The sequence below is a fragment of the Pygoscelis adeliae genome, unplaced genomic scaffold, assembly GCF_000699105.1.
Source record: "Pygoscelis adeliae isolate BGI_AS28 unplaced genomic scaffold, ASM69910v1 Scaffold179, whole genome shotgun sequence".
Lineage (NCBI taxonomy): Eukaryota > Metazoa > Chordata > Aves > Sphenisciformes > Spheniscidae > Pygoscelis > Pygoscelis adeliae.
The window spans coordinates 2,157,462-2,169,217 of record NW_008825612.1 but is presented as its reverse complement, the minus strand read 5'-3'; the positions used below and the strand labels follow the sequence as shown (position 1 = coordinate 2,169,217).

The following is an 11,756-nucleotide window of genomic DNA, read 5'->3' as shown; positions in this document are numbered from 1 at the left end:
CTCTCATCTGTTTTCCTCTCTTTTCAAAGGTGGTGGGAGAAAGCTTCCGTTTCTTTCCTTATTGGCTCTGTTGTCTACAGCTAGCTTTGGTCTCTCAGATGATTGCTTCCTGATTCTTCTTAGATCTGCTGCTCCTGTCTTCACCTGTTGAGTGATCTTCTTCCTGCATTCTTAAAAAATATTTTTCAGAGGTAGGGTTACTTTTATGGATGATATTGTTGGCTGCTTGATGATTTGGGACTAAGTCTTTGGTAATTTTTTTCTCCTCTTGGAGCTCTGCTTAGTAGAAAGGAATTAGAACCTGAAATAAGTAGCTAGAAAAATACATAAGAAGCAAAAAAGGGGAAACTTGAGATAATTTTTTTCATGATTTTTGTTTACCTCTTATTTGAGGCTCACAAGTTCTGTTTTATATAGGCACTAGGTGGTATTATGTTGTTGTCTGCTAAAATAATAATCAGAGATCCTTGCAAAAAGAACTACCAGGGAGAGGGGAAAACTAAGGATTCGAGCTTTTTGAAGTAAGAAAAGTTTCCATGTTATGAACTTAGAGACCTAATATACAAGAGTGGTTTAACTCCTCAGTTGTTGTCCAAAGGCAACACTCCACCTCAAGAAAGCTTTTTTTAAATACGCACAACTGAAAGCAAGGAATACCACTGAAATGACAAGTATTTCTCTTGTCTGAAACCAGCACTTTACAGTTAATAATTAGTTATCATGTAATGTTGACAGGTAATACTAGCACCAGAACTATGTCTAGATAAATTTGCTGGATTTATGGCCTTCTGTGTTTTGATTTTTTTTATTTATTTATTTTTAATAGATTATATTTACTATAATTCCTGTAAACTTTTGAAGTAATTTCATGTTATAATTCCAAGTTTTTCCTTGGAACATTGTCTTTAAAAAGTAAGAAATATGACCTGTTGGGCCTTGACAAAGTAAAAGCTGTGTACGTGTTTGCTTCCAAAGTAGATAATTGAACATTTGTCTTTGTAAAACCTGCATGCGTTTTTGAATAAAGTTATACTATTAAGCTTAATCCATGGCAAGGAATTGGAAAGAAATTTTAGTAGTTTTATATTAAAAAATGAGCTAGAAAAATTTAAAGGGTGGAGACAACGAAACTTTGAAAGCGTTTGTAAACTATTCATTCAGGTATTCAAATCATAAAAGTAATTCTAGGAAAGAGCTGACCTATAAAATACCTTCTGAAAAGGAAGCTCTAATATTAACTCCATTTTTAACAGAGACCAGGATTTATTAAGCACAGGCATTTTAGTTGTATTTTAAAAATAAAGAAGTGTCTTTGATTTTTAAATTACATTGGTCTAGACTTTGACAAAATCGAATTATTTGTGTAGACCAAAAGGCTTAGCAAAAAAATATTGCTAAGTGTCAAGTGTTAGATTAGGATTAGTTCAGTCAATGTTTTCTCCCGGTGTTAATTCAGTACGACCTGCATTGTTTTGGGGTTTGGGCTGACAAACGCTAAGCCTGCTCTGTAAAGCGGAGGAATTGGGAATTTAAGTGGGATGTACTTGGAAGTTTCATGGCTTTGTTTTCTTTTCATTTTATGAGTTAGTCATGAGTATTGCTCGTCCTATACTTGCCAATTTCACTTTGCATTTAAATGGACAACTTCCATTTAGTGTTAATAACATAATAGAAATCAGGCCAATCAGGCAGAACTTGTTTATCTTTATGTCAATTGTGCTTAATATTTTGTTCCATATATTCTTGAAATTACAAAAGTAATGTGATTAAGTATTAGGGCTTCCCAGTGTTCACAGGACTAAATTGGTTACAGAAACAGAGTTACTATAGAAAATATTCTAAGGTTTCGTATTGCTGTTTTGGACTCGCGTGGAAAATTTTGTTCTCTTTGTTGGTAACTCCTCATATGTGTGTGCTGTGTATTTGTTCCCATGTGGTAAAAACAACTGTCTCCTAAATATGTTTAACATTTTACTGATTTTTTTTTTTTTTTAATGCCATTGGAGATGGCCTTCTAAAATGCTTTTTTTTCCCCCTTGTCATCAACAATTTTATAAATAGAAACCTAAGAAAAATGCAGGGTAAAATCTAGTAAGACATACTACTTGTTTAATTATATCTTTATATAACTTGTATCAGTGTAACGGCAGATGTAAGATTAGTCCAGGCTTACGCTGAGAGCTGACTCTGGCTCATTTAATTTTGTCATTTCATTTATTTTGTCATAGCATATTGGTGTCAGTATTAGAGCAGAATGTGAAACATCGCCCTTGAGAGAATCATATGAGAAAATTAATGAAGGGGTGGGTTGGTTTTTGGTTTGGTTTGGTTTGTTTTTTTTTTCCTCTGGAGCATTGATCTGATTGTGTGCAGATCTTCAGTGAAATAAAAACGCCTCAGCTGGGGCAGTTGGCAGTCTGAGGCTCCAGTCCGTCATCTGATCTCTCTGAGCCGCCTGCGTCTCCCCTGTCTTGTTTCATTTACCTCAGTGGGACTTCACTCAGGTGTGAAGGTCTGCCCTCAGCAGCTCAAATTGCAGGGCTGGGCCCTAAATTAAGATGTGACAGGAGTAGAAGCAGTAATGTACCGAGGAGAACGGAGGAAGAGAAAGGAAATGTTGTGACAATAAAATTACGTGGTTTTGAGATTAATTTTACACTTTGAGGCATTTACAACTGCGGACCGTTTTATTATATACCGAGAAAGTGAGTGGTATTTCTGAGAAAACTTTCATCTTTTTGATATCACTTGAGTTTCTAATAACAAAGTACAGAGCAACAATGAAAGACTTCAATATGACTTCCTTCTTTCTGAGAAGGGATTGGTTTGAGTTACCAGCAATATTAGAAGTGAGCCTCAGCTAAAACTCAACAAAAGCGTACAGGAAACCACAGGGTATTTCAATGTGATCATGTAAGTCAGGTGCAGGTAAGGGCAGGATTTTTGTTTTGTTTTTTTGTTTTGCTTTGGTGTGTTTTGATTTGTTTTTTAATAATGGATTTCAACCAAGGAAGGCGTTTACCTTCAGCTCTCTTGAAAATAAATAGCGCCGAGTTTTTGAAAGCTGGCAAGATGGTGATTGATGTTTATATTCATAGAAAGATGAAAATGTTGCCTCTGTTGTTGTCTTCATTTAAAATAAAAAAAAAATACCCCTTTAACAAATAAAATATGGGGATATCTTATATCTAATTGTTGAGGCTAATTTCAGAATTCTTCATCTATAGTATCACTTGCAAAGGTCTTTGGAAGAAGGCAATTTGCCATTAATGTATTATTATTATTTTTTAAATATTACTATTTTTAATATTAACTTGAGTTTCTGGAGAGTCTCTGAATGGTCGAGCATAGAGCTGTATTTTGTAGCAGGAGTACAGGTGTATATAAAAGCTATTTTGTACATAAAAAATACTGTAAAATACTCTTTTAATTCTGTCCTGAATTATGTTCATTTAAAAAGGGAAAAAAGGCAAAGCTAGAGCTTTCAAGTGATTTTGAAGTTAGAAATATTTTAGCTTTGTTTTTCCTTACTAACAGCTGTCACTTCCTATGAAGACCTTGGCCTGTTTGCATTTGGATCAACTGGAAAGGTGAGTAGTTATTTTTACCTGTGTATTTTTCTTCTTCGTCTCATGCTCCTGATGCATGAGACTGTTTTTTGCATAGTAAAGAGATATAAATGAACAACTGTTCTTTGCACAGTAAAGAGAGATAAATAAGTACTATAATTACTGACGTCCTAGTGTACTGGAAAATCCGTTACGTCCTGAAGCTTTTTGCTATGTTTCAGTTAGTGTGTCTGGTCCGTGGAAGCCCAAACTTTAGTTAACTGTAAAATAGACAGTCCTTAAATGCAAGATTTTGTGCTACTTTCCTGTCAGTGTGTTCATTTTTTAGTTGTATGTACAAATATTTGCTCACTGGCATTGCTGTCAAGTTGGCTCAGCAATCCGTTTCAGGTTTGTTACAGTCCCATCGTACCTCTGCTGTAAACTGTTAAGAGATAGGTAAGTGATTTACCCTTGGTGTTCTAGCATTTAATAGAGATCTAAGATAACTGTTTGCCTTTTGTGTAGTTTCCACAATAGGAACAAATAAGAGTATGTTTAATGCATGTTAATTTTTTCCTTTTGTTTAATAAACTCTTCAGATGAATGTTTCTTACTTGTTTTATCTCATGATTAAACAAAAACCAAAACCACCAGCAAACTAACCATTTTTGGTATAAGAGTAATCAACATGTAAGCCATGCCTTTTTAGTAGTGTGTACTGAATCTGTTTTTCCTAATAGACGATGTTGTCCAGTAATACTGGGTGCACAGGAAATACTACTTGAGAATACTGCACATTTAATATTATGACTTCTATGCTCTGTGTTTCAGTTACACGATGCCGAAAGCAGATTTTACCACACAGAAGTGTGATTTTAATGGTTTACTGAAACAATGTAATTTTTTTTTTTAAATGAGTTCTGCTTAACAGTCTAGAGTCTAATTTCTTCTGTTTTAATGTAACTGAGAATTAAATCTGAGCTATTAGGTGTTTGTAAGACTTCCACTAGCATTAATAAGCAGATATGAGTGTAGTCTGTGAGGATCAATATTTATCGATCAGAGTTAAGATGTGATCAACCTCAAGAGATAATAAACCTTGATATTAGCAAGGTATGAAATAGAATTATTTTTTACAGGAGCTGTTCTGTACACGTTACCACAAGCCATTAGATGCAGAAGTCATAGAAATGTAGAGCTTAAGGAGATATTAAAATGTGACTTAGTCTGCCTTTGCTCTGAGGCAGGGCTAAATATACATAAACCATTCTTGGCAGATGTTTGTCTAATCTGTTATTTAAAAGCTTAAATGAAGGAGATTTCACAGCTTCACTATGTAGTCAACATCAGTAATTTTTTTTTATTCTCCCTAATACACTTCTTCATAATTTTCAGTTTAAATAATTTGTGCTAAAAATAATCTGTTTTTTTATTTTCAGTGTGCATGGAGAGCACTGGAACAGTTCTAGGTCGGGAAGCTGTTGTTTTGATAAAATAATTAACCAAAGTTCACCAAGCTTTCCCAATGAACTGACATTTTCTGGAACACTTATCTTTCTTGCTTGAAGTACCTTTGATATTTATACACCTTTTTTAAAACTTGCCTGCAAAATGGAACACAGTTAAGCTGGCTGAGACCTTGACAGTGACAAGAAATGTAATTATTACCTATATTTTAGGTAGAACATGGCCGGTACTACGTCCCAAAACAAGATTTGCTGTTTCTGTGGGTGCTTCATGCTACTGATTCGTGTTATCTCAGACTATTTTCTCTATTTGCAATCTAATAACTCTTAAGTCACATATTTGAGATCTACTTCCTGAATGCATTGCTTTTAACTGATCTTGTTGATTTTTAGACTTTTCTAGTTTACTATAACCGTTCTGAATTCTAATTCTGTCCCTGAATGCTCCTCACTTCAGTCAGGCACGAGTGGCTTTTTTTTTTTTCTTTTTTCTTTAAAGTAGTACTTACCCTTCCCTCAGCCGAGTCATTTGCCAGTGATACAGACCGACTGCTGTAGGACCTTGCTTGAACTGGCGTCCTAGGTTGGCAGTAAACTACTGGTTAACTGCTCTTGAAGTAGAGCAGTAATTCAACCTTATGGCGATTTCCTATCAAACATATTTTTCTGAGATTTGTGAGGATGGAGATTTTTCTGCTGTTGGAAGATTGCTGATTCTCCCTTTCCAAAGGCATGAAGTACTTGTTTCCATCTATGGCAAATTCCAAGATACCATACTTTTTTTTTTTTTTTCTTTCATCCCCTGGTGACTTTTGAACTGACTTTGAATTAGTTTAAAATCTTTCTAGCTGTTCAATTGAAAAAATGGCAACTCTGCTTTCAGATTTCATTCAAAAATACAAATTTGTTTTTCTTCTTATAACTGTGGCTTAATTTTTTCCAAGTTGACTTAATGGTAGCACTCATGTAGGAAGGTCCTGCTACATCAAGAGCAGTGGTGGGTAAAAAGAAAAACTGTACTAGATGGTCATATTGTTTTAGAACTGAATTGAAAAGAAAACACTGGGGAAACTTTAGACACTTTTAGGTTTTTTTCAGTTGGAAGTTAATTCTTTGGATTCAGACAAATGTTTTAATAGCCTGTGATCATTTCTATTTCCGTGTCAGTCCAATATGAATAATCACAAATGCTAAAGAAAAGTCTATCTAGTTTGTAAGTTTAAAAGAATAATGACATTCATGACAGTTAAAAATATGCAGGTTTTTGGAGTGAGGAAGTAGCTTGTACAAATCTCTGCTGTCTGATTTTCTTTTCAGAGGTGAATGGTCATTTTCATTTGTACTCACCTGATGTCAATTAGAATGCACTTACATGTTTTCAGTGATTTAAAAACCTCATCTTCTGCAGAACAGGCTTCACTCTATAACTTCTCTTTTTTTGTCATCTCAGAATGAAAATGCAGTATTTTCAGGGAGATTTTTTGCTTTTGTATTCATTTTAGATTGCGTTGGTTTCCATGTGTTAAACTCTTCAGTAGAAGATGCCCTTCCTTTCAGTACCAGTTATCGCTTCAACATCTGGTCTGTTTAAGATAATACATATGTGTTTTATGGCTGCTATAGACATACGATTTTAGTTATCCTTACCCTTTCTAAAGAAATAAATTTTTTTTATAGGTCCTTGTTGCAACTACAATAATTATCCAGAATATTGGAGGTAAGAAACTTCATATGCTCAGTATTAACCGAGTGGAGTATAACCTTTACAGTCTACAAAGCTCCACAAACACCAAAGGCAATAATTAAATGAAACTGTTCTTAAGAGACTGATTAAAAGGACAGAAAACTTAAGCCTTTTCTTTATATGACCATGCTAAGTGGAAGTGCTGTGGTCATGGGGTAGATGGGGGGGACTTACGGGGGTTGGATTGTATGCCTGATACTGCATCACAGGATGTGGAGCACATCCATTATAGCTGGCATTACTAATTGGAAGGGGCTGAGGAAGCATAATCTCCTCTCCGCTGTTCCGTACCTTTGCATCTGGTAGCTACGTTTTATCATATCATGTGTTTTGGTTTTTGCTGTTGGAACTTGCTTATGCATTTTAGTGATTTGTGTAACAATGGAATGTTTACTTAGCCATGAAGTTTCATATGGTCTTTATTAATGGTAGCTTTTTTTGTTAGTTCAGTACCTTGGTTTTTTGGGGGATTGTTTAGTTTGCTGACTTCCATTGTGTGGGTCAATAATCTATGTTGTCGTATGCTGGGCTGTCCTGTTACGTTATTCTTATTTTGTCCTCCTTGGTGCATGACATGATAAAATAACACTAGCTGTCTTTGTATTAAAATAGTCGCCTAAGCATTTGAACTCTTACTCAGGTATGTTCACATACTTGGCAGTTACTAAGTAGTAGTGCCCTTAGAAATTAATTGTCTGAAAGTAGACAGAACAATTTTAAATTTTTTTGGCCGTAGATGTTTTGGATAATTTGATGAGGTATGAGGGTATTATGTGAAAGCTCCCTCCTTTCCACCCCCTACCCCCAAGAAGATACACATGTTCACGTACGTTGACAGAAGGAAACAGCATTCCAGCGCTGTTCTTTCCTTTAGGATTACCTGTAGAGTCCAGACAATTCAGTGGTTGCTGGTTTTTGTCGCTATGTAGAGACCTAGAACTAGACCAAGTAACTGCTTTTATGATAAAATTGGAATCTTTTCTTACACTAAAAGCTCCAATAATAAAAAGTGCCTAACTGAAATGGCTATAAAAACCCAAGCATTAATTTCAGGCAGGAGTGAACATATTAATTCCAAGATTAAGGATTATTTATTCACACAGGTTTTAGAGGATATTCTGTAGCAAGGAACACATTTTTGAATTTCCTTTTCCATTTGAGTGGACCTCTAAATAAAACAGTACTAGAGAAGGAGGGATACACGGTACAGGTTCTGGAGGCTATGGGATTGTGTAGAAGAGACTGTGGTCAAAGGAAATATGACTCTTATTTTTTCCTCATAGCAGTTCATAACCTTCTCTGTGTCATTTTTAATAAAATTCACCTCAGTAACTCCAGAGCCCCAAACTATTGCATGCTGGATATTATCAAACTACTAATTCCGTCTTCTGCAGTTGGCCTTCTCTGCCAACAAGTTGGGCCTGGTTTGCCAACCAGTGGTTTTCCGTTTAACTAGTTTAAAAAGTAGGTTTTTGCGAGTTGACACTCTTCTTTCAAATATTTTTAGTGACCTCATTTTGATGGAAGCTTTCAAAACTCTGTTTTGGTTCTTCTGGTTCCAAGGGCAGTATCTTTCATGTAAGGGAATGGTAGTAGTTCCCGCATCCGGTATGTTCGTTTGCAAAGACCACTTAGTTTCAAATGCACTGGAAAGCGAAAGCTGACTTTCCTTCTCTGAATCAGTTAGTGTTAGTAGTGGCCAAGCATGCCCCAGTCTGTGAGGACAGGTGATCTGTGGAAACATGGGTTGCAGGTTGGGCCTCCTTGGCAGCTTCTCCCATAGAGAAGATGTATTGTGCTGTCATTGCAAGGAGCTATCACAGCTCCTGTTTAGTATTCAGAGTTTTGTTTGGGAACAGAGCTCCCAGCTGTGTTCTTTCTCTCCTTAACAACTGCCTTTGGCAGAGTCCTGTGATGCTGCAGTCCAATTCAGCAGAGCAACATTGTGTCCAGAATCGTCTTTGCAGATGACTGTACTGCAGGGTAACAGGCTTTTTAAAATAGGAGGGATGAAGAGCTCTCTTCACCTCTCACTGAGCCTTGACTCTTGAAGAAATGCATAGAAAGAGAGGAAATTTTCTTGTCTTTCTGGTCCGTCTACGGATTCTAAAAGGGAGTGGTGAAACTGTGTGGTGTGTTTTGTCCTGAATGGGAGCCATGCTGGAACGAAGTGTAAAACTTAACCCTTTCCCCTTAGTGCACTTCGGTAGGTGTTCCCCTCTTTTTGTTTTTTTGTCCGTTTGAAGGAACCAGCAGCGCCGTGCCCGTTGGGCAGACACCCAGCCTCTGTCAACATCTTTAATTTCAGAGTAAGGCTAAAAATAAAATTGTTTTCTGTTTTCTCCTCCATCATCAGACCTGGGTGCATTGCATCATACGGTATCTTATTTCAGAAGTGATTAGAGAGCATGAGATAATGAATGATGGTTTGTGATTAAAATAAGCAACTTTAGTAGGGTTATTGTCACTATCAGCATCTAGTCTGGGCTTTTTAAAGTTTGGTCTGATCGCTTCTAAAAATAATTTAAGTGCGGAAGTGATTTACATTCATTTGTGGTGGAGAGAGCTTTTTAGTAAGCATTTTAATATAGTTATGCTTTCGAATTTGTCATCTTTGCTTTTTTGAAAAGAAAGCTTAAGGTGCAAATTTGAATTTGGCATCCTAATTGGATACACTTACGGATTTGTGTAGATAGGGGAGATCTACTAGCAGGATACCCAAAGAAAAAAAAAGATTTTTGTACAGCTACAGGAAAGCACTGGTTGGTCAAATTTGGAATTTAAAAGGTTAAAAAGAAAAAGTTTATTTCAAGTACATGGCTTGGAATTTTAACATGTATCTCTAACATGAGTGCTCAACTTCCCTGCAGGTTTTTAATCGTCTCTTGGAACACTTTATGTTACGTTAATCCAAGTAACACAAACCAAATACCAAAATCCATTTAAGTACCAAGGATTACCTAAGGATGCATCAGGATAATGCCTTAACTTTGCAATATCCAAATGTAAATTAAGGTCATCTTAAATATGGTGACTTAAAGACTTCATAGAACATACACAAATTCTTAGCTTACAGTGATTAAACTTTGAGAATATTTGCTTAGCTTTCCTTATATCAATATGTACTTGTTCTTGCAGCGTAGGTATTTGTTAATAAAGTGAAACCAAAAGGTTGAATGGGATGGCCAGAGCTACTCATTTTTGTACTGTTCTAGTTGTCAGTGTTTTGGCCCAGTCCAGCAGCCCTTTAATCTACGTAACTAGTGATTAGTTACATGGGAACTGCCTTGCTCTTGAAAGAGCCAGTTCGTGTGTCTATGGGGTTGCAAAGTGGATACTGGAAAGGAAACGATCACATCGCCTACTACCAGGCTGTTACTTTGTTCATCCATTCCTCCCGACCCTTTCCTTTCACCCCACGTCTCTAAGTGGAGTGATCTTCCAAATGTCCGTTTCTCGCCTGCCATGCAGAAGATGATCTGGAAGGATTTCGGACCTTGTCGCGTGCCCTGTGAGATGAGAGGGGGCCCTTGGGGAAGTCGTACGCCTGGAGGTGTAGAAGGAGCGAGGGAGGCTGCTGTGGAAAACACTAAGCTCCATGGCTCTGCGGGCTCTTTACGTAATCCTTCCCAGGAGCGACTGGAGTTGGACGGAGTCCCCGCTATTGTTTTAATAGCGTTGTGCTTCTAGGAAGTGATGGATGAGGCACGGTGGGCCGAAGCCGTGCTCGGCGTCACGCAGCCCTTCCCCCTCTCCTGCCAGGGAACTTCTGCAAGCTTCCTAGATGCTCTCTGAAAGGGGGGGAAGGAAGACGGGAATTTCTCCTCCTGGCATTGTCCTCTCTGCGGATGTGACTGAAAAGGAGGACAGTCCACAGCCGTGTGTCTGAGAGGAAATCGGTAGGAATCTTAAAGCAAATGTAATGAAGTTAGAGAAGGAATCATTTTAGCAAGGCTGGTGGAAAAATGGAGACAAACACAATGAAGTATTGCACAAGAGCAGCTCTCAGTCTGTTGCCAACACTAACAAATCTTCAGCATTGAGGTCTAGCAGGAAGTATGCAGAGAGTTTTACAGCATACTTCTCTGGGCTGCGGGCTGGTATCAGCTGAAGGTCACCGCTGCAGGGAGATCCGACCGGTCCCAGAGGGTCTGGTAGCTGTGATACAGAAAGATAAATTGAAACGGCTGAGAACATGAGTTTAATTATTTAAAATTTATTAGCAGTGGGATTAAGTGCAACAGTAGAACCTGCAGTACGGCCATGTAGCATAGGTGGTCTGTATGAAGACTTTTTGCAGCAGACTTTCCTTATTTTTTCAGTTCCTTTCGAGAGGCTGAGATACACGGGGGAATTCTTGTGCTGAGGATCGGTCGGAGCAGCTAGCCTGTCTTGGCTTGTACCCAAATGATCACTGCAGTCGCTCTTTGGAACTAAGCTTTCCGGAGAGCTATCTTAATTTTACAAAGAATTACTTGCTTTCTAGTATAAATACAGTTTAACTAAGTGTAATTTCTGTAACTGGTGCTTGCGGATTTTGTTTCAATATTCTGCAATTAACATGTCCTCAAAAGTACATGTTTTTCTTCTTTGTAAGAATAAGTAATGAGGAAAAAAGATTGTTCCGTATCCCTGGAGCGCTGTTTTATCCTCGGGTCTGCCTGAATGCTATAGGCAGTAAGTGGAAGTTACAGGATTAGTTCTGATGGGAGATTCAGTTCTTTAGCTGGATTTTATGGCCTGTTAATAACAGTCATCGTGACGGACAACACACAGAAACCCTGCTATGAATGTAATACATGCGACATAGGTATTTACATTTGGATAGTTCGTATTTTTCAAGCTTCCCGCAGTAAATCGGGAGGCGTGACCAGTGGAAAAACCAGGTAGGTAAATAACGCTGAGAGTGCGCGGACGAGGAGGCCGGCCTGGAGGCCCGCGGCGGCCCGGGCTAGGTGGAGGAGACCCCGGGCTAGGTGGAGGAGGCCCACGGCG

The 11,756-nt window shown here is 37.8% G+C and overlaps 2 protein-coding genes across 2 annotated transcripts in view; both read left to right on the top strand.

The window, feature by feature from the left end:
• LOC103924244 (probable sodium-coupled neutral amino acid transporter 6) overlaps nucleotides 1-3,544 on the top strand; it is a 5,204-nt gene extending 1,660 nt beyond the window's left edge. Inside the window, exons 3-4 of the mRNA XM_009332733.1 lie at nucleotides 30-191; nucleotides 3,538-3,544. Of these exons, the coding sequence (XP_009331008.1) occupies nucleotides 30-151 (122 nt within the window). The 3' untranslated portion in view covers nucleotides 152-191; nucleotides 3,538-3,544. The remainder of the gene's footprint in view (nucleotides 1-29; nucleotides 192-3,537) is intronic.
• Nucleotides 433-11,756, top strand: part of LOC103924261 (probable sodium-coupled neutral amino acid transporter 6) — a 38,846-nt gene continuing 27,522 nt past the window's right edge. Inside the window, exons 1-4 of the mRNA XM_009332752.1 lie at nucleotides 433-521; nucleotides 2,647-2,705; nucleotides 3,538-3,590; nucleotides 6,695-6,734. Coding sequence (XP_009331027.1) covers nucleotides 433-521; nucleotides 2,647-2,705; nucleotides 3,538-3,590; nucleotides 6,695-6,734 — 241 coding nt within the window. The remainder of the gene's footprint in view (nucleotides 522-2,646; nucleotides 2,706-3,537; nucleotides 3,591-6,694; nucleotides 6,735-11,756) is intronic.